The 27,663-nt window shown below is 36.8% G+C and overlaps 4 protein-coding genes across 9 annotated transcripts in view; 2 read left to right on the plus strand and 2 right to left on the minus strand.

Moving 5' to 3' along the window:
* The window catches only part of LOC118277583 (serine/threonine-protein kinase 3), a 24,027-nt gene extending 13,870 nt beyond the window's left edge, over nucleotides 1-10,157 (minus strand). For 3 of the 6 annotated variants that reach the window (XR_004783784.2, XM_035596458.2, XM_035596477.2), the window contains exon 1: nucleotides 5,580-6,260. Coding sequence is in view for 5 of the 6 variants with exons in the window: in XM_035596458.2 (XP_035452351.1) it covers nucleotides 5,580-5,713 (134 nt within the window). In the remaining variant the exon portion in view is untranslated. Of the gene's footprint in view, nucleotides 1-5,579; nucleotides 6,261-9,912 lie in introns of those variants that run through there. The other 3 variants (XM_035596485.2, XM_050698860.1, XM_035596466.2) reach the window with 3 other exon arrangements.
* Nucleotides 10,158-10,407: 250 nt separating this feature from the next.
* LOC118277614 (cilia- and flagella-associated protein 20) lies at nucleotides 10,408-11,374 on the plus strand. Its single transcript, XM_035596498.2, has 2 exons — nucleotides 10,408-10,871; nucleotides 10,987-11,374. Exons 1-2 carry the CDS (start codon nucleotides 10,596-10,598, stop codon nucleotides 11,302-11,304), a joined length of 594 nt encoding a protein of 197 aa, XP_035452391.1. The 5' UTR covers nucleotides 10,408-10,595; the 3' UTR covers nucleotides 11,305-11,374.
* Nucleotides 11,375-12,639: 1,265 nt separating this feature from the next.
* LOC118277574 (nodal modulator 1) lies at nucleotides 12,640-24,326 on the plus strand. Its single transcript, XM_035596446.2, has 17 exons — nucleotides 12,640-12,816; nucleotides 12,984-13,370; nucleotides 13,665-13,824; nucleotides 13,907-14,155; nucleotides 14,300-14,468; nucleotides 14,751-15,012; nucleotides 15,309-15,505; nucleotides 15,833-16,011; nucleotides 16,499-16,660; nucleotides 18,640-18,822; nucleotides 19,344-19,521; nucleotides 19,909-20,111; nucleotides 20,470-20,660; nucleotides 21,031-21,180; nucleotides 21,272-21,377; nucleotides 21,470-21,826; nucleotides 22,813-24,326. Exons 1-17 carry the CDS (start codon nucleotides 12,671-12,673, stop codon nucleotides 23,062-23,064), a joined length of 3,531 nt encoding a protein of 1,176 aa, XP_035452339.1. The 5' UTR covers nucleotides 12,640-12,670; the 3' UTR covers nucleotides 23,065-24,326.
* Nucleotides 24,313-25,592, minus strand: LOC118277637 (uncharacterized). The gene is made up of 4 exons (XM_035596529.2): nucleotides 25,425-25,592; nucleotides 25,106-25,214; nucleotides 24,747-24,836; nucleotides 24,313-24,576 (listed from the first exon to the last, which is right to left on the minus strand). The coding sequence occupies exons 1-4, from the start codon at nucleotides 25,504-25,506 to the stop codon at nucleotides 24,495-24,497; spliced, it is 363 nt and encodes a 120-aa protein (XP_035452422.2). The 5' UTR covers nucleotides 25,507-25,592; the 3' UTR covers nucleotides 24,313-24,494.
* Nucleotides 25,593-27,663: the final 2,071 nt, after the last annotated feature.

Genomic DNA, 27,663 nt, shown 5'->3' on the forward strand with positions numbered 1-27,663 from the left:
GCCGACAACCGACAATAGGTGTTAATGTGCGGTGCTGATTGCTACCATCAGGTGATATGTTTGCTTGTTTGCTTATCCCACAAAAAATCTGGATCTTCTTCTTTGATATCACTCAGTGCAGTTATTACTCCGTCATACTTGATCTGTCTTTAACATACTTTTTAGGTACTTAATCAAAATATCTTATCAGAAGTAAATAGAAGCGCTGTTCTTGAACAACGCTACGTTTTAAACAATACTATCATTATAATTATAATTTTTCTTATAAACTACAATAGCTATAATATAAACACATCCACAATCTAAGAGCAAAGTTCAATTATAATATCGGAGACAGCATCGACAAATTATTGCCTATTTCATAGTTCATATCTTTGGTCACCCACTTATCACAAAATATGGCCGTTCCAATAAGACTGAATAAAAATCATACAACAATGGCCCTCTAATGTTAACGAACTTTTATCAAATATGGGTGTGACCCCTCCCACACTGGTATGAAGTGTCGAACCATCCACCCAATCGTTTACAATTACTGAGAAGTTATTTTTCAAAGAAGCTTATTTGTACAAACAAAATGCCAATTATCACAACATTATTTCTGGCTGAAATAAAATAAATAAAAAGAAACTTTAAAAAGCTAATTTATTAAACAAAGATTTGCGTTTTGGGAGTCAATAATTTATGAGAGATCTTAAAGAGATGAATCACAGCGTGGTATAAATTATGTTAAACGAATTCTGATGGAGATTTGAGGACTCATAATGTACCAAAACCACCCACAGGCATACTAATTATGATGAAGTAATGAGGTAAATTACAATACATAACTTTTACCACACACAAAATGTAGGTAAATTAAATAATTACAAACTGAATACATAAAGGAAGGAAGGAAACTCGAAATAAACTGAAAGCATTACCTATAAATAGCCGCGACTCGTATAATTTATACAATTTGAAATTCATAGAAAGAGAGGAACCGAATATCGTAAAGAAAAATAGCAAACCCAATCTACAGACGGACATAGCTTGTTTATTTGTTATTCAAAGGTCAACCGACGGCCCCGGCTATTTTGACCACTATTGCAAAACCCAGGGCTAGATATTGAGACTCTTTTTCATATAAGTGGTGTCTAAGGGATTCTAGGGGTCAGGATATAACAGTAAACCCCACAAAACTAATTGAAACACAAGACTATGTATTCAAAGATAATGTTATTGAATTCCATCAAGTTTCCCGGAAACTAACTACTAGACATACATAAATAATAAATGCCGCATTTATTTAACCATTAAATTGAAATCAAAGTTCGCAGTAAAGTATCTGTAACGTGACTGTACAGCGGAAACATTACTGTAAATATTTTTACATGCGAGAATGACATCATGTTTATTGAATTATCCTGCAGCTAAATCTACAGGGCCCTGTAGACAGACGAGACTTAAGATGACTTTGGAAATCATACAAGTAAATAGATAGATGATGATATTTGATAATATCCTAGCATCTAGGTATCACCTACGTTTGTAGCACACAGAATTAGGTTGTAGAAAGGTAGTCGGCGCGTATCGTGTGACATCAGCTGAACGGAATTTATGGAAACCAAATCTTGTGTGAAACTGAACCCACTCGCACTCGGCTAAAAGAGTCACGAGATTGTTTGCTAGTTGCTAAGGAACGAAAGCATGTGCACGCTTTGGTTAAAATATATCGTCACACCAAATAACCCAACAGACATCAGTTCTTAAAACTAAAACGGTCCGCGGTATGCGACACATGCTAATTATAATGCATTGTGATGATTTACAGCCAATATTTATGTGTCGAGCGCACTGGCATGGCGTACCATGCCGGTTTTATGGTACGACAAAATGTTGCCAACACCTGGACCGTCAGTCTCCAATGAATGCCTGCCCACACAGGCTCATTCACTGGAGCTTCACTTATAATACAACAGTTATTTAAATCCACATGCTGTACAACTCTAAATATTCTCTGTGACTCAATGTAGGTACTTTGTACTGAACTAAATAACCAAGTAACAAACCTAGATGAAAGGTGAAAGTACTAGTTTATTTCTGAACTCCGCTAGAAATAGTTTGAGAACTTTCAGATGACTTTAAGATTTCGTAGAATCGCACGCACACGTGTAAGTGGATTTGTGGATCAGTGTGAAGATAAGTAGTCTAGATTTGAGTCATCCCACTGACCTGTTTATAAAAAAAGCTCTGAGAGACGAGTAGCCTGACAAATTAATACAACTCCTACACTACGATACGATTTATCAAAGGAACATTATTAGCAATGTATCTAGGACTTGGTAAGACAATATACAAGGGAAGTGTTGACTACGTAACATGTATAAGTATGCCAAGCGTTTACTACGATGAGTAACACGTGATGAGCTGTATCCGCCTGCTCCATACACGAACACAATCGAAAGGCTTCCTTACTGATAACGTACAATTAAACACAAGTATTGCAATTCATCTATATCACGTCATCACCATTAATAGGTACAAAGATTTTCACCGTCAAGAAACAAAGATGATCTAACAACATGTAATGGTAAAATTCTTTTATCAGCATCATCAAATAAAATTTTAAAATAGAATAAGGTTCAAGGATCACATGTTTGAACAGGGTCTAAATTAGATTTTCAAAAACTGCGTTTCCAAGAACACAAAAGAAGAAAAGCAAAGCATTGCACAAAAGAAGAAAAGCATAATACACGGCTTTAAAACACTAGCCTCACCGCTTTTAACAAAACAATTTTTGTAGCATTTTAGTCAGTTATGAAAAACGAAACATGGAAAAAATTAGATCGTAATTTATTACGTCTTACCAACAATGCCGTTTGAAGCGAAAATGTCCTACTTTAATTGATTTGATAGTCAATGCATGCATTCACCTATTTATTATGCTTGCATTAATGCTAATACAAGAATTCTTCAGCGAATTGAGTAACGATTGCAGGCAATAAGGTTTTATGTTGTTGCTAGAGGTATTTTACTTTCTTACTTTTTGTTGTTTGTTGGGTTAACAGAATATATAATTTTTATTGTTTGAACTGACATGGTCACTAACACTAACATTAGAACTAAAGACAGGATATTTACCATGTTTATTTATGTCTACGGATGAAGTTCATCCGTTTTAAGTTCTAATGTTAGTATATAGGTTTTATGTCCTAGTTATCCAAATTACGTTAAAGACTAAAACTATTGTCAAATACATAGAACTAACAATCTTTTATTATAATTAAGCTACAAAGAAAGGCGGCAGTTTTTAACTTGTCACACCGTGGTCATCATCATTCGTTTTCCACGAGACGAAATCGAGGTCAAGAGCGGGCTCGTTCATTTATAAAAGTCACACTCCAACTAAAGCATGGAAATTCCTCGCCCTTGAGCCTTCACCAGAACACTCCTAACAGTCTCTTCGTTTTAATTAACTTTTAGTATTTACTGTTTGCTTACTATCTACTAATTATAACTTTAGAAGAAAAAGTAGCTAATTATTTACAAACTGATAGGTATCCGATCCAAATTAACAAGTAAAAATACCTAATTCGTTACATTCAATCAACGTCAACGTCAACGCCACGCCTTTTATCCCCGAAGGGATAGGCAGATATTGCTCATTGCGACAAATTCAATCAATCTTTATAATTATTCAAATGTGATATCATTAGTTCTAAGTATACGCGATGCGATAACAATACACAAGTGATTATAACAGTATTACATGTAAACCATATAACGAACGTAACAGCAGTAAGCTGACAGCATGTTTATACAGATGTACAAATAACTACTTCAGATAAACTCATTGCTTTGATTGATAACTTCTATTTGGACATTCACAAGTACCTACTTAATATAACTCTTTTCGGGAGAGTAAACATAGATCTCCTTACTGTATACATACTCCTTTCCTTAGGCTTATTTACTTGTCCCATTATATAATAAGGGACGAGGAAGATCGGATAAGGTATCTTAGGACATCAGCTAAATGGCTAAATCTTAAATCCTTACGGACATTTTGTGTGACTTGGAAATCTGATAAGAATATCATTTTGAAAAAGAAGTTAGGATGAAAAAGGACAAGGTTAAGCACTTTTAGTTGAGATAAACGCCCTGATTTGCTACTGTTGATGGTTCGAAACAAATTCTATTTAGATGAATGCTGATAACGAATTATACTAGAGCACTCTAGATAATTCATTTTAAATATTAACAGCCATTATAAGGAAAGGAGGAAATGAGAGGAGTATAATTATCAAAATTATTGACAGTTTGACGGACAGAGCTAAATTAGACGATCCTTAAAGGATAAAGGGAAAAGGGGGTAACTAAGGTAGCAATTAACAATGCTTCTCACTTCAAGGTTAAATCTTACATGACCTGACAATGTCAAAACAAAGAGAGATAAATCAATGATTAGTCTTTGTTCCATTGTTCTCAATTAACAATATTCAGCCAATATAAGAATCAGCACGTCCGCATCGCTCTTTCGATATTAAAAATTGACTGCGGACCGCTGCAAAACTGGTTCCGAAGTCCGGACCTATTCGCAAGGGCCAGTGATTCATGCAAATAATATTTTCCCTTACATGCAACAAAGCGAAAATAAGCACACAATGCTGAGAATTTGTTCAAAATAACGATCTATTTACGAACAAACACTGTGCAGACTCGGTGTTTCGAGTAATGCACTTTAATTGCCAGGGTAATCTCGCAGATTTAGGTCTTAAGCTAAAAGATTTGTGGGGGATTCAAGTGTGACTAACCTACAAAGTAGAGTCATTTGAAAAGCTAAAATTAAACAAAACGATTGTCTACAATTAACTAAAACGCCTACATGCTTCTCCAAAGAGAGACTTGTAAATATTCAGATTTATACTTATAATTTATCTTCCGGAGGATACCGCAATATTGGAAAGCGAAAAAGTAACTTCTTACTTATTCATGTAAAGCTTATAGAAAATTATTTATGAAGAGAATATGAGCTGGTGATAAAGTGACAGCCGATAAACGTGTTCTGCTAGTCGGTTTGAATGGATAATGGAAACAGTAGACCTATTAGAAACTAGATCATAATTATAATGTTATGTTTCCATAGACGACACAACATTGGAAGCAACGCGTCGTCTTGTCCAAGGTGCGCTAAAGTGCAAAAACTTATTATTGACTCTCAAAAGAATTTGCACAACTTTAGAAAAATGTGCAGGTTCAATATTCAACTTAGTTTACTAAATCTGTACTGGTACTGAGACTGCCACAGTGAAGGAATGTTATTGTATGCAGGAGTAGAATGTTCACAATGTTTATTTTTGATTCCAATAATAAGCTTGACAGGAGCGCACCGTGCAGACAGTGTGGTGCTGGCGAAATTGTTTTGAACACAATCAATGAAGTACATGTTACATACATTCAGTGTTAACGTCAATAAATTCCCGAAGTAAAAATCCTTTCCTAAACAGGCATCAAGTAACAGGTCTCCTTGAACCATCAAGAGATATTGTATACGTCGCTGATTTTTAATGAAATTTGGAGCAGCCCCTAATACGTACCCTTGGGGACGTTCCGAATCGTTGGCACTCATTCTGTCGGCGCGTCGTTTCTTACAGGTGTTGCAGCTAAGAGTGGGCGCTCCCCCCTCCCAGACACCGCTTTTCCAAAACACCAGTCTACCCTCACTATCCATGAGGGGTCTGCATTTTTACCATAATCGACTCATTTTGTCAAAAGTTCCCTTTTCATTATTCGAAGCACCTCTTTTTTGTTTTGTAATTGAATAAACTTCAGAAGTTCATTAAATTATGTATGCTAATATCACTGCGGTCACATTTCCCGTCGTTTCTCTTCCAGTAAAAAAACACCGACACAAACAAGACCGAAGCTTTGTTTATCGTGTAAACAGTCACCACGTTTCTATCTATAAAATGGGGTTACAGCACATGTGGTGCACAGTGTACACTAGATAGAGTTATCTTGTGAAATTGATCACTGTTTGGACTTGAAAAACTTCAGTCCATTAAACTTGAGCTTTCATCGTTTCAGTCGGAGCCAAGTACACACCGCACTTCCCACAATTTACGTAACCGGACAAGTCTACGGCAATCATCCAAAAGCGATTAACAAGACTTTAGTCCCGAAATAAACACACACGTATCCTTTATGGGCTAAAACCGGCAAGGAAACGGGCGACAACGCGTCTGTCCTCTGCGACAGCTTTTACGTGACTACTTTTGACGTTCGACAACAACCCGCGTTCCAAGTTCAACAGATCTTGCACCGAGCGGTCAGACCACACTGTACGTATAGAAATCTGGATTTTGCAGGAATCCGGGTAGCAATACAGTTAGCTGAGGATCAAACGTCTCGACGAGGAGCCGCTCAAACGTTTTACAAAGGTTAAAAATTCAGGTTACGTACACACCGCAGTCTTGTTTGTTGAATCCATATCCAACAAACGTTTCATTAGCAGTTTGTTATCATTAAATTTCTCCAAATGACGTACGTATACGATACAAGCTTGTTGAATATTTATTTTGAAAGAACCCTGTATCCAGGAAGCTTTCATATCTTAGAATAACACTAGTTACCACCTGAAATTAGAACATTGAAGATTCTTGGATAAATATGGCTGTCATAAAAGTTTTAAAACAATGATGTCGTGCGTGTCGCGTTTGGTCGTCGGGCGCGAGTCGGCCGGGTGGGCGGCTCTAGATAAATAAAACCGCGTGTTGGTCTGTCTATAAATAATACGCAGATCCTGCTCGTTACATCGACACTGTGACCTTTTTATTGGTATACAGTTAACGTTGATTAGTCAGAATTACTGTAACGTACTTACTATTGTTATTATTACTGTAATTCTCTCATCCGACTTCCTCCTTCGCTCGTGCATGTTAATAGGATCCCACGTTAGTCTGTTGCTTTGTTAGTGCATTGTTTAGGTTTTTACTAAGTTCTTGAACTTTGTTTGACCTGTTGTTATTTTATATGTAATTTCCTGCCCTCCCGACATCTGTCTTTTGACTGCTTGAATGCAAAAGCTATGCAAATACAAGTACATAAAGGTTGATTATGGAGCAAACAAGGAAAAACATCCACTAGGTTGAAATATTCAATGTTTTTATGAAGAGTTTATATTTATTCCAAGATGTCACCACGTACTGCTTACGTTTGACACATTTTAGTTTCCGTTTGTGATATTTTTGCGTCCGCAATTCATCGTGCAATGAACTGGGTGAAGACAGACTGAATGTCTACCGATACACAATCGTCAGTGGCCATGAGTTTTATTAATTTAATGGCCTTCACGACTATGCGTCGCTTTATTGTAGTTAACGGTAATAAATTGATAGTGTTCTATTGCTTTGCAATTTCAAAGCGAATAGATGCGCCCTGGAATGCCAGCTAAAACTGAAATGCTTGTAAAAAAGCACTCACTTTCTCAGTGAAACGAGACAGGTCACTCAAGATCGACGACCCAGAAACTGAACAAATAAAGCCGTTTATAATCCCGCTTTTCGATATACCCCCACGCGATCCGCCAACTATTCGCACATGAACCAGTTTTGCAAGAGTACCAGTAACATAAACGTTTTAATGCATTTGATGAATGGTTCGCTGCGCCTGCACTGTTTTCTTTTAGCTAAACCGAAAATAAATATTATGATTTTTACATACTAAAAAACATAACAAATAAATTACCACCTGATAGGATTAATATTTATATGGACGTTCAACATATTTTAACTACATTTCCTGTTTATGTGTATTTTTTTAGAACACATTCTTTCATTACTTGAATCTCTTTTAATTACCCGACGACCTATTTCAACATTGAAAATATGTACTCAGTAATGAGTAAAGGTTCAACTCATACATTTTTGGGGGGCAAACAGCTACCGTAAATAACAATGGGCGGTAAACTAGGCTGTGTGAAGACACCAATGGTGCCTGAGTCATTGCGTTCGACTGCCCTACCCAATAACAATACATGCACTCATTAATAATGCAGAATACCTGTGCGTAATCGGAAATGTATCGAGCGCCTGCATACAGCACATGCAACGAAAGGCGAAATTATTCGTAATAAACTAAGTACTTAGGTCGAAAATTCCGCAACTTACTATAAGTGGATAGTTAGTTTAAGTACCTATCTATACCTACTAATATTAAAAGGTGAAGACTTTGTTTGTTTTGTTAAACATACTTACGAGTATCTTCGAAAGTAGGTACTAACACGAAAAAAATAATAATAAAAAAAATTTAGGCATTATAGTCAGCATAGTAATAATTTACGTTACGATAAGTAGGAGTCGAGCAGCGAGAGAAACTGCACAGTAGTAGCTAGTCATGTTTTCAAGTAGTCTATAGAAATTAATGTGCAGGATGACTGTGATAACGAAACTGGTATTTGTTATTGCAAGCAAATTGCTACCTTATCATAAGATGAATAAGTTTTACATGAATATTGAGTATGTACTTAGTTAGATTGACTCATTCAATTAGAAATGAGCATTTCATAATTTATAAGAGCTTTACAATAGTTATTTATAATATTTGAATACCGATTATTATCAAATGTAAAAAGTCACACTGTATAAATGTAAGTGTGGTTACGTTGAGCGATTTACCTTAGAGTGAATCAGGAAACTACTAAATTATCTAAATTGCTTAATTACACAATTTATAAAAATTCCACTTCATTTATTGTAAAAAATATAACAAAAGCAACACATGGGTTTTCCCGTCTACGACAATAGCTGCTACATTCTTTTTAATATAACTAGGTACATTATAATGATTTAATTATTAATAAATAAAGGTAACCCTAAAAGTGTACAATTCAGACTGTTTATTTTCCTAGTATTCCTAGTACTAACTGTTCATTAGAACATATCTGCAAAGCTCACAGCATGATGAAATGTGATTATTTCAATTACCTACGCCAGTTGTTTGTCTGATTTCCTATCATGTTCTCATTCTAACTTTTCATGATTTTAAACTCACAACTTGGTTTGGCTTTAAAATAATAAGGAAATATCAAATATTGGAATAACTTGAAAACCTGTTAAGAATATTCGAAGTCATTAATGTGTATAAGGCAATAAAATATGAAATAAATCATAGATTATTGAGTACAAAGTAATTATACAGTTCTATCCTTTCATTAGTATTGTATTGGTACTTGTCCACACTAACGGAAGTGCATCTGTCAATAGAGTAGATAAAAGTTATAAGCCTTGTCTTATTTGTGTCTAATTAATCATAATATTCTATTGTTTACTGCCAATTGGTTAATTTAAATTAAAAATATGAGTAAAATTTGTGTAATAGACTAACAAATTGAATACTATATCACATTTATACATATATTTTAAATTTTGTAATCCTCAAAACAAGATTTAGGTAGTTAAGTTAGAATAAGAAGCATTTCAAAAAAACAGTTGTTTATCATTGCACTGTTTTTTTAAAAGCAAACAAAATTCCATACTTATTATTAACTTTTGACATATTTGACAAATAAAATAAGTGTTGTCTGTGATTTAAAAATAACAAGAATCAACCAAAAATGCTGTTCTTTTTTTAAATGTTGACAGAAGTGGGTAAACAAGTTTAGTCAAAGTGTAATTCTTACGAATTTTATGAGTAACGAAATTATATTACATGGGAGCTTAAATAATATTTTATAGCTAAATATCTTATTACAGTAAATGAATAATTCTTGACACAATTTATTTTTTACGAATGATCAAAAGCAATAAACGAAAAATATTGCTACAGGGATAGCCAACGAAGCGTTGCGTATATACTGATATATTGTGGTTGTTAATTCATCAGGTAAATATAAAAATAATTGCATACAGAAAAGCATAGAAGTAATCTTACCTCTTCGACGACATTTCCGTCATTTTTGCTATATCACTTACTGAAATCAACAACTAGATACACAAAAGAAAACGTTCATTATAGTTATATTAGCATTTAACTATATTATCTTGCACATTTTTAATGAATCTGTGAAATATATAACCGATTTCTATATCTTTTGTAAAGAAATAAATACGCAAGCACTGCACATGCACCGCTTTAATTTTTTTTACTGCGACAACCACCCACAGATAAAATCTTGGTAGTTGTCAATTTCCTACGAACTATTCCATTCCATGCTATACGGTTAAAAGTTCACGTCACAATTAAATTGATAACTTCGAAAACGCTATAATATTTACCATATTATGAGATACAAATATAATAAATTATATAAGAATATAATTTAAGACACAAAAATGCTAAATGAAAAAAATAAAATATTTGTTTGGTTCTTAAAATTAATAAAGAAACTGCATGTAAACGAACGACTTTTTCCATGTCGTTGCTATGGTAATCCTGTTGATAACAAACGCATGGCCAATCAATGGCCGTTTACAAAATTCCTGTGTTTAGTATACTGTCAAACTGTCATGTTGTAATGCAACTGCAAATGTGGGTTATTTATTGATCAAACCTATATTGTTAATCGTCAGATAAATGTAAGAGTACATTGTGTGTTGTGGGCAAGCTCGAGCGAAATGTTCAAAAACACATTTCAGTCCGGTTTCCTTTCCATTCTTTACAGTATAGGCAGCAAACCTTTACAAATTTGGGACAAAAAGGTGCGAAATGGGCACATAAAGAGGATCACGGACAACGACATCCAAAGTCTAGTGCTGGAAATAGTCGGTACCAATGTCAGCACGACGTACATTACATGTCCTGCTGATCCTAAAAAGACGCTTGGTATCAAGCTGCCTTTTCTGGTTATGATAATAAAGAATCTGAAGAAGTACTTCACTTTCGAAGTTCAGGTAAGCAAAGTTTAATTTACTTTAATTGAACTTGCCACTTGTAATTTACCAATTAGAAAAACAAGCAACTAAAGAAGGTTGTAAACACACTATAACCTCAAACTTTTGTTTACAGGTGTTGGACGATAAGAATGTACGCAGAAGATTCAGAGCTAGTAATTATCAGTCTACAACTCGGGTGAAGCCCTTTATTTGTACAATGCCCATGCGTCTTGATGAAGGTTGGAATCAAATCCAGTTCAATCTAGCAGATTTTACACGAAGAGCTTATGGAACGAATTATGTAGAAACTCTCCGAGTACAAATACATGCAAACTGCAGGATTAGAAGAGTATACTTCTCTGATAGACTGTACTCTGAAGATGAACTTCCTGCGGAATTTAAACTTTTCCTACCAATACAAAATAAGACCAAAAATGCTGTGGCAACTTAAAATAAATTGATAAGTGTGAAGATGCAAACTTGTAATGTCCTTTATCTTAGTAAATGTATTTATAAGTTTATTTGTTTTATAATATTTAATTGTACAACTACATCCCCGTTTTTATAATAATATGTTACTCTATTTTATGTTGGCATAAATAAATAATTTAAATGCACCCAAAGCTGCATGAAGTTTTTGTCAAAACTTAGGTATAGGTTTTCTAATATAATGAATTCAGTCTTTAAAATATTTTGATTCTCATGATATAAGTTTAAATAGTTTGAATCAAATTGATTGGATGACAGATAGTTTACCATAGTAACTTTACTCTTTTTTTTACATAAGTGTTGAATTGGTTCACACTGCAAATTGTAGGTAAGTTTTTTAAATCCTCAGTAAAAAGTAGGCCAGTTGTGAGTCACGTTAAGCCGGGTCCAGACGAGTGTAACGTGTAATGTAATCCACCGTGTAATGTAACACGAATTCTTCAGCGCGAGTGTTACATGTAATGCTCGTACTGCCGTCCACACGTAGAATTCGTGTTACATTACACGGTGGATTACATTACACGTTACACTCGTCTGGACCCGGCTTTACTTGGTACTTGTTTGTTATCTATTGCCTATGTACTATTGCATAGGATCCGTGAGCCTTCTTTATTTCCAAACGGGATAAACCTAAGCCGTGTCAAGACGAGTGTAACGTGTAATGTAATCCACCGTGTAATGTAACACGAATTCTACGTGTGGACGGCAGTACGAGCATTACATGTAACACTCGCGCTGAAGAATTCGTGTTACATTACACGGTGGATTACATTACACGTTACACTCGTCTGGACCCGGCTCTAGACGACTAAAATCGGTTTGGTAGTCCATTGGTAATAAGATGCGAGCTTTCTGCTTATGCCTTGTGTTATGCCCGACACGAGACATGAAACCAAAACAAACTGTACCAATGAAATATCTACAGTCAATTAATGAATGTAAAAAATGCGAATAGTTTTCATTGCATGTAGGTAGGGTAAGTGAAATGAGGATCAGGAATAAATTGAAAAGAGATAATGCTTCTAATATTTTCTAGCATAATCAAACTTTTTTCAAATACCCTTTCGCTACACCTACAACAGCGCTACTCAATAAAAATAAAAATACAAGCAATGTTCGGAATATATATGCGATTCTTTATTCGTCACTATTTTCTTATAGTCTGAAATTAAATTATATTCGTAAAAAATATAATATTCGTAGATTCTCTGTCTAATATTAGTATTTTTGAATTTACAATCCTAAAGTTGTCACGTCACTGTTTTACTAACTAAACGTCAAGTTGAGATAATAAAAATCTAAATGAACACATCACTATTTATCGAAAAATGGCGTTGACAAGTGTCGGTAGATTATTTTTACCATTAATTTTATTAGAAATATGTGTGAAATGCAATGCAAATGATATTTTAGGATGTGGTGGATTTGTTAAAAGTCATGTTCCTTTAGATTTTTCTAAAATAGAGATTGGGCTGTAAGTTAACCTATAAGTTTTTACTAATTTAATTTGTAGACTCGTACTTAGGTACTACTTTAATTGCTTGAATTTGTATTAAACTTTCAGAAATAAAAGTATAAAACGTTACACGAAAGTGAAATTCTGTATCATTTGTTTTTCATACATAAATTGTTTGTTACTAGGTACACCAAAGAAGGAAGTTTGAAAGAGAAGACTGAATGTGCTCCTACAAATGGATATTACTTCTTACCTCTTTATGAGAAAGGGGAGTACGTGCTAAAGGTGCACCCTCCAGCCGGGTGGAGTTTTGAGCCATCCGAAGTTGACTTGTCAGTGGATGGAACTACAGACCGTTGTTCTGCCGGACAAGACATTAACTTTGCATTCAATGGTTTTGGTATAACGGGTCGGGTGATCACTGCTGGACAGAACCAGGGTCCTAGTGGCATAGCTGTGCAGTTGATAAATGATAAAGGTGATGTGCGGAATACTGTGACTACTGTAGGTGGTGACTTTTATTTCACCCCTGTAATACCAGGGAAATATAATGTGAAGGCTACACACCCCAAGTAAGTATAACTATTCTACATAAATAATTAACTTATATTGGAATTCTGTTACTTTAGAAAACCCTAATTTAAAACTTAAATAAATAATCCAAAGTACCGTAAAACAGGTACTGTGAATAGAATTCAAAGGGTGAATAGATGTTATAACTTTTTCCCAACATTTATTCACCCCCTTTCTGTATCTATTTACCCCTTGAATGTTAATCCCTTTTTTACTGTGTATCTTGAAACTCGTCTACTTTCCGTTTCTATAAAAAAAATGCAAATAAACTAATTACACTTATCTTTTTACAGGTGGAAGTTAGAACCCAGTCAGGCAGTAGTGCAGGTGAAAGAAGGTAACACAGCATTACCTGTTGGTGTTCTAGCTGTCAAAGGCTATGATGTATCAGGTTCCGTCACATCATTTGGCAGCCCTATTCGAGGCTTGTATGTGTTGCTGTACTCAAAGGAGGTCAGTCATCAGTTTAGAGAAATGAAAGTACCTAATATAACCTAAATATTAGTTCAAAGTCATAATAATAATTGTGTTCTAGGAAAGCCCCAAGTTCCGAGTGGAAGGCTGCAACACAGCCCTTCTGCAAGGCGTACCTGATTCTCCGATCTGCCATACCGTTACTGATGCGAATGGAGAGTTTAGTTTTGGCCTGGTTCCTGCAGGAGAATATAAACTCCTGGCTTTACCTACTGCTCCAGGCCAGGTGGCCATCAGCTACAATGTGAAACCTGAATCTGTTCCATTTACTGTCAGACATGATAGTCTATTTATCAAGAACGCCTTTGAGGTGAGTTTTTATCATACTTACCTTATTTATTTTTCTAGTACAGATTCTCTTATCTTTTCAGGTTATCTCTTGTATACATGCTTTTAGACATTAAATAATAATGAGGAACAATTTGTAAGAGTAATAAAATATTTTATTTTACAGGTAACAGGATTCACAGTTGTAGGGAGTGTAGTGAAGTCAGTAGGAGGCCCAGGTCTCTCTGGTGCCCGAGTGTTGTTGGATGGCAAAGCAATTGGCACTACTGATGGTACTGGCAAGTTTACACTGCCTAAATTGCAGCCATCCACTTATACTTTGACATTTGAACATGGTAAGATTTTTGCCAAATTTTTCTTATTATCTGCTTTTTATTTATATTTGAATTAAAGAGTTTCTTTTTGTCCTAATTGGAATATTGTACACATTACACGTTAACCGCCACATAGGTCACCGTTGACCTACGTTCGTGGAGGATTTGCTTTCAACAGTTTTCTGATGGCGGTTAAAGGCTTAAATAAAGTAATAAAAAAGCAAAGTAATCTACAACTTTACCAAAAGTCTAATTACTTTCCTCTGTAGGCAGTTGTCTAATATTGCATGATCTTGGTTGCAGAACAATGTGAGTTGGACGAGGTACAACTGGTAGTATCTCCAACGGGTCCCGCGGGTGGGCCTCAAGCACGCGTGTCACGCTGGCGAGTGTGTGGCGCCGTGACTCCGCCCAGTGCACGCCACGTGTTGCTGGCGAGGCAAGGGGCCGAGCCCCTGCGGATCCCCTCGGACACAAAGACGGGATCCTGGTGCACCTTCCTACCTCCGGGTCTCTACAATGCCAGGGTCGACGTTTCTGATCAGGAGCAGAGGGATGGACTACAGTAAGTTTTCTTACTTGTTATTCTTAGATATTCTTATAAAACAATTTTTATTTTGTACTGCCTTACGCTAATATACTAGTAATAGGCATTATTATGTCATAATCAATATGTACTTACTTTACTTACATAAGTATCTAATTATTAGGACCATTTTTTTATAAGACACTTAGAATGAAAGCTACAAATGTAACTCACTGTATTAGTATTAAAATAATTAATGGAACTAAAACAAATAGGTCTTATATTTTGGCGTTTTATTATGAGTTTTATTTAATAAGTGTTATCTTGCGGTACAGGTATTACCCACTGAGCCAGAAGGTGTCGGTGGGCAATGGGCCGGTGTCGGGCGTGACGTTCTCGCAGCTGAAAGGCAAGCTGAGCGGGCGCGTGCAGTGCAAGCTCGCCGCGGCCTGCGCAGACATACCTGTCACGCTGCGCCCGCTGTCCGCCGACGGCGGCTATGTCGGCCAGCCCATGACTACTGTTGCTAAAGGTGAACTATCCATGTTTGACGGGGATGATACATTAATTCAAAATACGTTTTATGTGACCTATTCGAGAAAAGCTCTATAAGTTTCAAATCAAGTTTGACTATTTCTAGCAACAACCATTTGAAAATACTACAATACTAGCTTCTACCAGCAGCTTAGCTCGCGTTCGCGTAGGATATAAAATATCCTATCATCTGAGTCAGCTCATACCCTGTCGGTATACCAAATTTCATTAAAATCCATTCAATAGTTTTATCATGATCAACATTAAAACTTCCAAACAAACAAACTTTAACCTTTGTAATATCGCTGTGATCATTCTTTTTCAGATGGCAAATACACATTTGAGGAAGTCCTCCCCGGCAGTGTGGAGATCTCAGTAGGAAGCGATGTACTCTGCTGGGCCGAGTCCAGGCACAACGTGGCGGTCACACAGGACCATACCAACGTGCCCACCTTCGAACATACTGGATATGTGCTGCGGATACACTCCACACATGAAGTTGAGGTATGGAACTATTTAGAGTACTTTAGAGAATTCAGGCGCTTTTTTTATATGGTACAAGCCCGCCGTAACCTCTCACACTGCTCCTGTAAGCCAGGATCTACAACCATGAAAACACTGGAACACTCAGATGTAGCTATCCCCTTTAGGGGCGGTAACGAGCTGTTTCTCAGCAGTCGAACATATACTCAGATTACTCTCAGTATTCAGGCTTATGGTTTTACTAGCTACTTCCGCGCGGTTTCACCCGCTCTGCTCGGTTCCTATTGATCGTAGCGTAATGATTTATAGCCTATAACCTTCCTCGATAAATGCGCTATCCAACACAAAAAGAATTATTCAAATCGGACCCGTAGTTCCTGAGATTATCGCGTTCAAACAAACAAACAAACTCTTCAGCTTTATAATATTAGTATAGATCTGCAAAAAGTTTAAGAATCTTTGGTTTTATCTGCAAAAAGTTTAAGAATCTTGATATTCCTGTTCACAGGTAGAATACAGCAGCCCGTCGTCGTCCGGCATGTTCCCAGTGCCGTCAGGTCCGAGCCAGCAGTGCGTCCCGGCCGCGGAGCAGTACACGCTGACGCCGCGCGGCTGCCACCGGTTCCAGCCCGCGCAGGCCCTGGCTGATACTTCTACACTTGTACCTACTGTGAGTATTGTTCATTACTTGTTTTGAGAAAGAGGTATGTAAAATTCACAACAATTCAGCGGTCCATTGTCTCTGCCTACCCTCATGGGAGACAGATGTGAAGTTATGTATGTATGTTTTAAACTTGAATCATGATTATGCTCATGATAATACAGATATGTCGTATGCCTTCTTCCATTCTTTACTATAGACATTAGCCTTGTAGTGATTCACAATAGGGTATATGCATGTATTTTTTAAATGTTTTTAAATGGTAATTTACATCATTATATAAATGTTAAAAAAACCAGCACCAAAAAAAAAAAGGAATTCGGGTAAAAAAAGCAGTTTTAAAATAATAGATTCGTAACAGCATTTTAAACGACCGTCATTTTGGCGCGCTCGCGTGACGTCAAAGTCTATAATAACAGTTGAAACTGCAAAGTGTTTTGGGTCATAATTTGTATATATTTCGTGTTTTACGTGAATTCACTTCAATTACATAATGCAACAGGATAGTAAACCGACTTTTAAATATTGTATCGTGCCCAAGTGTAAAAAAAACATTCTGTCGGACATTGTGTTCTGGAGTTATTCGAGCCTTCACAGTGCATATATTACCCTCCCGTTTCACTTGTACATATCCAACTGCAGAATCTCCATATGTTTCTCGTGCAGATCTATAAAAAATAAAACAATATAGAAATAGGTACATACAATCGAGTTTTGGTTTTACCGGAAAAGCGTTTTCATCTAATAAGTTATTTTGATACCATAAAGTACTTAATGAAAGTGCAGTGATCGCTAGCAGTTCAAGCAGTCATCATCATCACCATCATCCCGTGTTAGTCCAGTGCTGGACAAAGGCTGAGCCCTATTTCCAACCGTGGACATAAGCCTCAGCCTATGTACTTATGAGAACTTGAGGGAGTGCAAGGCACGCCACTTATACTCAAGCAAAGTGTCAAGTTAATGATACAAAGCAGCCTCAGCTTCAGATAATATGTTTTTCACACAATACAATAAATAACCTTAAAATGTTCTCCCATTCGCATTTTAAGGTTATGTTATTTTCAGGCTATTTCTATTTACTTATAGGTAAAAATTATCCAAAGAAGGCGTCGAAAACCAAATAAATATAATATTTATTGTGTAATTACCTTGCTGCTTTCACTCCTTTTATTTCAGTAGACGTAAAATCCGAATTTGATGTGAAATACGCGGTCATCATAAACACATCAATTTTTGGAAGATTGTCCGATTGTGCCTTGACGTAACCAATATCAGTCATTTCCTGTGACTTTCCTGCCACTCTTTTACGAAACAATATCACTTCAATATCAACTCAAAATCACAAAAAAACTGAATTTCGTTGCAAGCATTCAACAATATTGCACTTGCACTTGTTGATATTTGTTATTATAGACTTTGACGTCACAAACTACTCTGACCAATAGCAATGCGTTTCAACTAATTTGAATTTCCCGCTTATTTTGTGCATTTTGCAATAATTATTTTCTTATTCAAAACAAAATTATATTGAAAATTATTGATAGATTTATAAATCTAAAGGAAAAGAGATTATATGAAAAAAAAATATCGTTATTTGAATCATGCGCATATACCCTATTAATTTGTCACTTTCTGCAATTGTCGTAAGAGTATTGTAATTGATGGATACATATTTAATAAAGACCGGGCAGCAGTATTCTGTGATAAACTTAATCCTTTTACAATTACTTGCCAAGTATACTCTTATGGCAAAGCTCTCTTTTGTACAACATAGAGAGACCCATAGTCCAGCAGTAGACTCTCAATGTTTGTTGACGATTATGTTATAGACAATCCAATCACAAACCCCTTTTTCATGTGCATCATTCCTTACATAGTCCTTAGAGAACTGCATTAGCTTTTATTTAAACATTCTCTCAATCTTATGCTTAATTAAAGTATATCATATTTGATCATCATAGATAGTTTAACATATCTGTTCCTTGCAGACGGTATACCTGGTAGCGACAGCCCACGCAGTAGTGATCCGTGTGTCGTCCCCCGTGGAGGTGGACGACCTGGTCCTGCACGTGGTGACGGACGGGGCGCCGCCCAAGGACGTCGGACCGCTGCCTGCGCTGGCGCAGCCCGGCGGCGGATTTATGTATGAACACACCCTGTACATGGCTGACGTAAGTACCAATATTTTTTTATGTTTACTAAGCAGTTTAGTGTTGTTATATAAAAAATATGTTGTGTGACTTTCGTTGTATAACTGTTAAATAGACGACGTTAGACAACTACGACGTTGTTTAGCCATTTTTCCTGTACCAATCCAGTCTTACTGTATAAAAGGTGCTCTTAAATAGTTGAGTAAACGTTTCGACGACTAATTTGGATGACGTCATGTACATAATGGTATAAGAATTAACATAACATAATGGTATAATATACACCCGTAGGGTGTATAAGTTAGGTAAACGGTTCTATACAACTGTATATTACAAACGCCGTATAGCGGTGCGGGTGTATAAGTTAGGTAGACGTTAACAATAAATTTTATTGATCGTCCATACTCAATGATGCCGATGATACTTCAGTACGAACGATGATACGCTCGACGGGTGTCACGCGTAGGGTCGGGTGCCACGCGTGATGGTCTGTCTGTTCATTTGTCATATCATCCTATAAAAAATGTTGTATATATTTCCAGGGCGAGGTGGCCCAGGTATCAGGCCAGTCGTCCCAAGTGCTATGCGGCGCGGCGCAGCAAGTAGTGGGCCGCGCGCGCTGCCAGCCGCACGCGCTGACCCTACACGCGCGGCCCGCGCTCACTCTGCGCGGCCAGACAACGCCGCCCGTCGCCGGCGTCTCCGTCACTCTCGTGGCCGGTACGTACTACTAACTATGTGGCACACCCAGTAGTGAGCGATAAGTGTGGGAGAGCCACGTTTCTGCACGAAGGAACCGAAGTGATACCACGGCTTCTTAGAAAAACGTATATGATTCGTCGTGTATCTGAGGTTACTGGAGCCCCAATTATCCCCCTCCCCAATCTCCCCAATCCCCGAATCTCTAAATCCCCAAATTCCCAACAATCCTTAAATTGCTGACCCCCAAAAGGCCGGTAATACATTTGTAACTCCCCTAAAACTTATATAAAAGTCTTTAAAAAACAAATCTACCGATAGATAGATTTATTGAAACCGGCTGTTAGTCGAAATACCTATATTGCAAAATTAAAAAATATTACAATGTTACCATATCCTACATTCCAGATGACTTAAAACTAACTCAAGTGACATCAGAAGATGGCAAGTACCACTTCGGTCCTCTGGATGCCGCCAAGAAGTATAAGATCACGGCTGAGAAAGATTCGTACGTGTTCAGTGAGCCAGACGAGAATGGCAACATAGTCGCTCAGAAGTTGGCTGAAATAACTGTTGAGCTGTTGGATGATGCTGATGGTACGCCATTGCAGGTGAGATGAAGGCAACATTTTAATTTAATCGACCAAGTAGGCATGTAAAAATTAACTCCTCCCACAAATATTTATTTTGTATCGATTTCTTTGCGCAGCCATAATATAGGGTGACTGGTAATTAGTGAACGATATTTAAACGCGTGATTGTACTCATGATCACAAACAACTTTCCCAAAGAAACTTTTTTTATACACTCATTAGTTTTATTTTTATCACAATAATTTATCACTGTATGCAATAGAGGACGAAAACGGACTGATGTTGATGATGAGCGTATGATAGTCTAGTTATCTAATGGTAAAGGTATTTCATCGTTGATTAGTTTTAGTAACAGTAATGTATTTCTTTCCAACAGGGTGCGCTAGTATCAGTAAGCGGTGGCTCATACCGTCGCAACGTGGGCAGTGGGCCGGACGGTCGGCTGAGGTTCTCGTCGCTGTGGCCCGCGCAGTACTACGTCAAGCCCAACATGAAGGAGTACCGGTTCCAACCTCCGCATCATATCATCACATTGGCACAGGGACAGGCACACCATATCACGCTCAGGTGATTAAACATTATTGGTGATTTTTTAACACGTTAAATGCTGTGTCGGATAGTGTTGAGTGACGTTAATCTTTGGCGGAGGATTTGCCTTTAATAGTTTTCTATCAGCAGTCTAAAGACGTATGAAGTTAGCAATCATCCCCTAACTCAATATCAAATCTTAAAGGCACTTTTACATCTTCTGGTGTTGCAGGAAACCATTGACGACACTGATCGCCGACAATTAGGTGATACGTATGTTCGTTTATCGCCCTCTCTCATAAAAATAATTATATTATTCCATATTTTATTTTTATAGTGTTTCATATACCACTTGGTGTCAAGAAATATATTTTCACGTAACATAATTTTGCATTGTTTTATGTACCAGAGGCGTGCGTGTAGCATGGTCGTGTGTGGGTGCGCTGGTGTCGCTGGGCGGCGCGGGCTGGCCCGGGGCCACTCTACTGGCCGTGCCCACCAACTCTCCCACACACTGCGCCACGGAGGAAGCCACTACTGAGGCCAGCGGAGCGTTCAGGTCAGACATCCCTTAATACTATAATGTTAATGAAGTTTCAAAATTGTACTACTCATGAATGTGTGTTTATAATGACATTGTTTGCCATCAGGATCCGAGGTCTTCTACCAAACTGTGTCTACAATATCCAGCTGAAGGAATCAACTACTCCAGAGCTATTGGGACTTAAATTGGCTAAGGCACCTCCAGTACTAGAGGTAAAGACGATTTATTTCAACGATACTGAGATTTTATGTTGTAAAATGCATTGGCTAACCTTGTATCTGACTCATGTGTTTATTTCTTGCAGGTAAAAGACAACAAAGATATAGAAAACGTGCGCCTAATTGGTATCCAGCCTCGCCAAGTCACAGACGGCAGCGTGGTCGTATACACGAGCAATCCAACACACTACCGCGCCCTGCGACTGTACCTGACGGCAGACAGTTCACAGGCCGCACTATACTCCGCCCGCCTGGAACCAGGCCCTGGACCTCACAACCCTGGACTCATGCACGTCCTGCCTCGTCTACCGGCAGACAACCTCACCTATGTACTGAGGTTGCAGTGCTCGCTTTCTAAAGCTACACATTCTTATGAAGAACCTGTGTACTACTTCGTCTCTGATGGCCAGTACAAACACTTCACTATCGAGTTTGAGCCTAAGGTAATTTATATATTTTATAAGTATATAAAATTGTAACTGCTTGATTTTGACTACGTACATACTCAAAAATGTCGTCGTTACTGTCTCTCATTAGAATATGCAGATAAAAATGAAAAGATTCTAGCATAATTCTTATGCTTCAGCTACTAATACGATTTTGTTTATTTCGTGTTTAAATCACCATTAAGAAACAAATACATATCTTTGTTCGTTACAGTCTTAAAGTTTCCGTTTAACCCATGGAGTGTTCGGCTCCCGCGGTCGCGAAACCCGGTAGTGATCCCGAAATTATTAGAATGTTTTTTTCATTCCGACTTAGGTTAGAAAACATGATAATTCTCGTATTTCCCTTATTTATATGTTATAAATTATACACCATTACAAAGCTAAGAATATGGGTCATGATTATAGCGTATTGTTTTAATTCCTACATTACCTTTTCATGACGAAAACTTGAAATTATTTTCTTTGTTTATGTTTTTTCGTAGGTTATCCATAACCTTTTTGCCACAAAACTTCACAATTATTAACAAAAACCACAATTTCACTACATCGGCGGTAACACTAATACATTACGCGATGATTACATTTATTTTATACAACACTGGCTAATAACTTTACAATAAGCATTTGTTTACAAAAAAACAAAACACACTTCACAAGTTCACCGGATTTCGAAAATGGCCGACAATATTTTCCGAGAAAGAGAATAAATTTAATTTTTAAATGTTGTTGCTTGAAATATTTAAAAAAATTAAGTTATTTTGTTGGCTAAACTGTCACTTGTCTATAGAAATATTTTTTACGTCAACCAATCACAGTAGTAATAGATTTGAACGACTTGAAGTCGGCCATACCGCTTATGTTCCAACGTTGGTGCATAAGGCACGTCGGGTCCAAATCTCTTACGCACCACCGTGTGTGCATATGACACTCCATGGGTTAATATTGAATCATAAAAATTACAACAAGTATTTACTTTGCAGGTGAAGTCTAGCGATCAAGAAGTGCGACAGACATCACTATTAGTGCTACCACTGTTAGTATTGCTGGGTCTGGCCTGGCGATACCGCGACCGTCTACTGGAGTCGTTGGCGGCCGCCGCTGCGAAGGCAGCCCGGCCAACTCGGGCCCCGCGCCCAGAACGGGGCCCCGACACACTGGACCGCGCCAGCATCGACCAGATCGTGTCGGCCCTCAACCCACCACCAAAAAAACCCAAAAAGAAACAACTCTAGGGTTCATCATCACCAGAACAGTTTTAAAACTGTGAATAATAATAATTATTAAGTAATTTTTACACCAATGCAAATATTGATGAAGTGATGTTTTAATCCCCGTTTTGTTTTAAAATGTGATGACTACAGTAAACATGTGAAGTAACAACCAATGCAAATTAATAATTGAAGTGTATTTTAAATCCCCATATTATTTTAAAACGTGATGATAGATTCTTTAAAGTATGTTTAAAACACGTGAACGTTCAATAAATAGCGTTTTAAAAATAAGATCGCGTGCTAATCCCCTCAAATTACTTTTTCAAATAAGAATATTGTGTTGTAGCAAAAGTATATAAAATCTTCACACACGTTTACAATCGAACAAATACGATAAGTAAAGAATATATCAAAGTATATAAGTTTAAAATCAAATACAAGTAATGTATATGGTACTGTCATCATGATCCGAATTATCAAAAACTAAATAAATGAATGTAGTGTATATGAAACTCATGCGCGACGTCATATTGACTGCCACATCCTTTTCAAATTGACATAAGACTGCATTTCGTGTGGCAAAACTTTTCTTCTATTTGTTCGTTATAATAAATCACTAAATACTTATTTATAAGAGCTGGATCTCCTGTTCTTATGTAAATGCAAATGTTCTAACTTCTAATTTAATTGTGAACCTCAGTATTTAATTGAGCTCTTAGATATGTTACTGATTTATTGTAACGGGCTTATATTTTAAATTATGATTTACTATCCATAGCTTACCCTGTTTATTAATCCTTTCACCAACCTTTAAATGTATGTAAATTTTCCAGACCACTGGTTGAGTAGGTAAAATATAAAGAGGTATCAAACAAACTTTACACGTTTATAATATTATAGTTGAGGTTTTTGCATACGAATGACTCGACCGCAGTGATACCACAGCCTCACAGAAAACCGATGTGAAACAACGCTTGCGTTGTGTTTCGCCGGGTGAGTGAGGTTTTTCGGGTGTCTATAGGCGGCGCCGATTGCTTACCATAAGGCGAATCATGTGTTGCCTTATTAAAAAATTACGGAGTGAAAATGTCGATGTGTTTATATTCCAATTAATTCATATCATTCGATCAGTAACATTATTTAATAATTTATCTTTGGTTAAGGTGCAGTGAGTGAATAAGTATAATTTATATTTTGTTGTGCATTGTTTAAAATATTTTAGATGCATTTATGTGATGTATGTTCTGTTGGCCGGGATAAATAAAAGGATTGTTTGTTTCAAAGAGCGTTTTAATCTTATTTACTGATTTTTGTATTTAGTCTTTACATAATAGCAATAAGTTCAAGTTTTAAAACAATTTTATTTGATTTAAGATACTTTATGTAATACATTGCTCTCTCCAATTTTCCATACTATAGTCGATACAAGCTTTACCATCAGCAGTGAATATTTATTCATAACAATCTCCAAATCGTTCATTACAGTCGGCGATTGATCTTGCCTGGTGGTCCCATAACTTAGCGTTTTCCTTGCTGTAAATAAAATAAGAATGAGTTAATTGGACCAGCCAGTATTCACCTACTGATAATTTAAAATTCACTAATGGCAAAAATAATTAAATCTTTCAATCCAACTCCTAAACCGCAGTCATGTCTTGGTTTAGCTCTTATTTTATTATTTTCTATAATAAAATGTAACTCACTTGACGAAGTACAGTTGGAAGGCAGCAAAGAAGTTTCTCTGTGACCGTGCGTGTAGTTTGCACAGCGCTAGTCTTTCACACTCGTCCGCCCTGTAACAATGATATAAATGTAATGGGTGCTCGTAGTATTGTGAATAGAAGGGCTGAACTGATGACCGATATTTTCCAATCAAGAAATACTATCTGTTCTTGGCATATATCTTAGAAAGTCATACAAAAATGAACTAGCTAACAAATAGTAGTCAATATAATGTTGAATTTAACATTAATATTAGTTTCTCTGTCCACTCAAGCCAAATCCAAATATCTACATTTGCATTTGGCTTTAAGTTGTAGTTTCAAAGTGAGAATGCACTTACTGTCTCTTAGTCCTCATCTTAGTGACAGAACTGTCTCCACTGCCTCCCAGCGCAAACATGGGGTTGACAAACCTCCGGCTCACATGATGTTCTACCGCGTTCGAGTCATCTGGAAAAAAATAATAATGGGAGTCAGTTTTATGGAAATTCTGCATTTTAAGAGAGTTCTACTTAACAAAATGTGATGTTCCCTAAGTTACAAAAGACTTAAAAGAAGGAATCCTACGGGGCTAGGTGATATAATACCTGGTGGACTCTTCCAAACTTAGGGAATATCCCCCTGAACTAAAATAAAGCTAAAAAAAATGTTAAAAATTACCAGTCTTTTCTTGTAAATCCAAAGGCTGGCACAATACCGTGCACAGTAAAGCCACAAACACAAATACAGCAATCCTCAGCATTTTGACCACAATTGACCAATGGTCTTCAAGCTGCTTTTACCAAATTCTGACTGATGCATTTTCGGTACTCCCGATCCTTAAATATTGCGAGCTTCGACCGCCACTGACGCGTATCGCAACTATAATGGGAATTATAAATAATACCGGCTTAATGCGGTGTTAAGTAGCTGAAAGTATTTGCTTAAACAAATCGTGAAGGGTTCTGTTCTATGCGGATTATAGGTAAACTTGTGAATTGGACGCTATAATAGATGTTTGATCTTTAGTTTTGTTTCGTTTTGTCTATTGTGAGGAAGTGTTCTTAATAGTTCTTAAGCATTCAATGTATTAATTTGGCTATAGGGCACACAGGGTATTCTTGATTGAGCTTTGTGTTAATACCTCATTTAAGCAGTGATGCTTATACCTACTATTAATTATAATACCCACCTTTTAGGTATTAGAGAAAATACTGATTCTTTGGGTATAAAAGATTATCGACTGTTCCCTAAAGGTCACAAGCTTTGGACTGTCCCGAAATACACTGCATTGAACGGACTACATTTCGTGGCAGTCAACTGCAGGTCACTGCTGAACTATGGATCTTTACTTCGATAATAGGTGCTGCTTATTAGGTCGTAATTATGTTAAGTCGGCGAAGCTAAATTGTAGCTTAACAGTACTATGGACTTCTTGTAGGAATACATTCTGTCCAGGGGGCAATGCATTGCTACTAGTTAATCTATAGCTAGCCTGCCAGCTGCATGTATACGGAACCCACAACTCATAGAAGCTCTATTTATAATCTTAATTTAATAATAACTAGAGACTCACGAGGCGGCATGTAGTATGTGCGTGTAACATTCTCTTTTTGTGCACTTCGTAGTCTGGGACTGATCCCTACTTCCTATTAAATCAAAGTCTAAAGTAAACAATAAAAACAATGAAAGGGGTCTTTTGTACGTTAAACAAAAGATATGTGTCGTGTCGGTCTGATAAAGTAATTAACTCGTGTCATCTAGGATATGGCTCATATTAACTGCCGAAATGTGTCGAGACTTATATCCTTTGTGGATTAAGAATATACGTTACGTAAGTAGGTATAGCATAACTTCACGCTCTATCACTTCATTCTCGAGGGGGTAGACAGAAGTGAACATATCTGCAATATTAGGTACCTACATATGTTTTTTACCTTGTATTGTTATAAGTATAATAGGTGTGTCAAGTGAGTTTTCGTGTTTTTGCGCCTTGGGCGAGGCGAGATGGAGTGCCAGACTCTTACTGTCTAAAAACCACCCCGTTCCTACTTCTGGTTTTCGAGCCAGAGGACGGAGCCCCGGTAAACCCGCTAGGTAGTCCGCAGTTCCGGATAGGTATCTTATCTACCGTCAAGTCCCATGTTATACCATTCCTCCCAAAATATCTGAAAGCATTTCTACATGGAAATACTTAGGTGTTAATGGTTCTAAATTTTGGTAATTTAGCAAATCAATTTAGCTTGACGTCAATTCTTTCAGCTCCATTACTTTGTTTAGCGGTGTTTGTAGATATAATCAGCATCTTGTATAGCGTGTGTGTCTGAGGTAAACTGAACAGATTACTTATAATAACAGAGCAGTTTCCTCACTCAGTACATGGTCTATAAAATAAGTTCATGTTCCTTATAGGTACAGATAGGACCTGGATAAGTGAGTAACCTCCACAACTGGAACTCATACTGAAGTTCCTACATTTTGGGACTCCTCATTAGTGGGAAAACATAACCCTTTATCTGGGATTTGTTCTTATGATTTATCATAATAGATACCTCTATAACTGAGACAGCAATTTTATTTAAGAATCGGACCTCTTTATCTTAACCGACAATTCCATTCCACTCATTCTTTTAAAAAAACACCTAATGAAGTTCTGAGAGTTGAAATAAAACTTTATTTACATCAATAATATTACCTAACTCTATCTCTAGAATTGGAACTTGAAACAGGATATTTACCATGTTTTTCTATTTCAATGAGTTTCCGATATTTCGGCAATTCTAGTGTTAATGACCATGTCAAGTTTAAAAACTTATAACTAAATCTCTCTAAACATAACTTGTATTTAGTCAATAGTCATCTACACTTGGAAGAATGGGCTGAAAACAATTTGAATAAGAGTAATCTATTGTCAAGATTT

The sequence above is a fragment of the Spodoptera frugiperda genome, chromosome 15, assembly GCF_023101765.2.
Source record: "Spodoptera frugiperda isolate SF20-4 chromosome 15, AGI-APGP_CSIRO_Sfru_2.0, whole genome shotgun sequence".
Lineage (NCBI taxonomy): Eukaryota > Metazoa > Arthropoda > Insecta > Lepidoptera > Noctuidae > Spodoptera > Spodoptera frugiperda.

Bases quoted from the DNA above. Each gene is read 5' to 3' on its own strand.
- LOC118277614 (XM_035596498.2), top strand. From the start codon at position 10,596: ATGTTCAAAAACACATTTCAGTCCGGTTTCCTTTCCATTCTTTACAGT. The intron at 10,872-10,986 runs GTAAGCAAAGTT...TTTTGTTTACAG, and splicing joins ACTTCACTTTCGAAGTTCAG to GTGTTGGACGATAAGAATGT.
- LOC118277574 (XM_035596446.2), top strand. From the start codon at position 12,671: ATGGCGTTGACAAGTGTCGGTAGATTATTTTTACCATTAATTTTATTA. The intron at 20,112-20,469 runs GTGAGATGAAGG...TCTTTCCAACAG, and splicing joins CTGATGGTACGCCATTGCAG to GGTGCGCTAGTATCAGTAAG. The intron at 21,827-22,812 runs GTAATTTATATA...TTTACTTTGCAG, and splicing joins CTATCGAGTTTGAGCCTAAG to GTGAAGTCTAGCGATCAAGA.
- LOC118277637 (XM_035596529.2), bottom strand. From the start codon at position 25,506: ATGCTGAGGATTGCTGTATTTGTGTTTGTGGCTTTACTGTGCACGGTA. The intron at 25,215-25,424 runs GTAATTTTTAAC...ATTTTTTTCCAG, and splicing joins GGATTTACAAGAAAAGACTG to ATGACTCGAACGCGGTAGAA. The intron at 24,577-24,746 runs GTGAGTTACATT...TTTTATTTACAG, and splicing joins TTCCAACTGTACTTCGTCAA to CAAGGAAAACGCTAAGTTAT.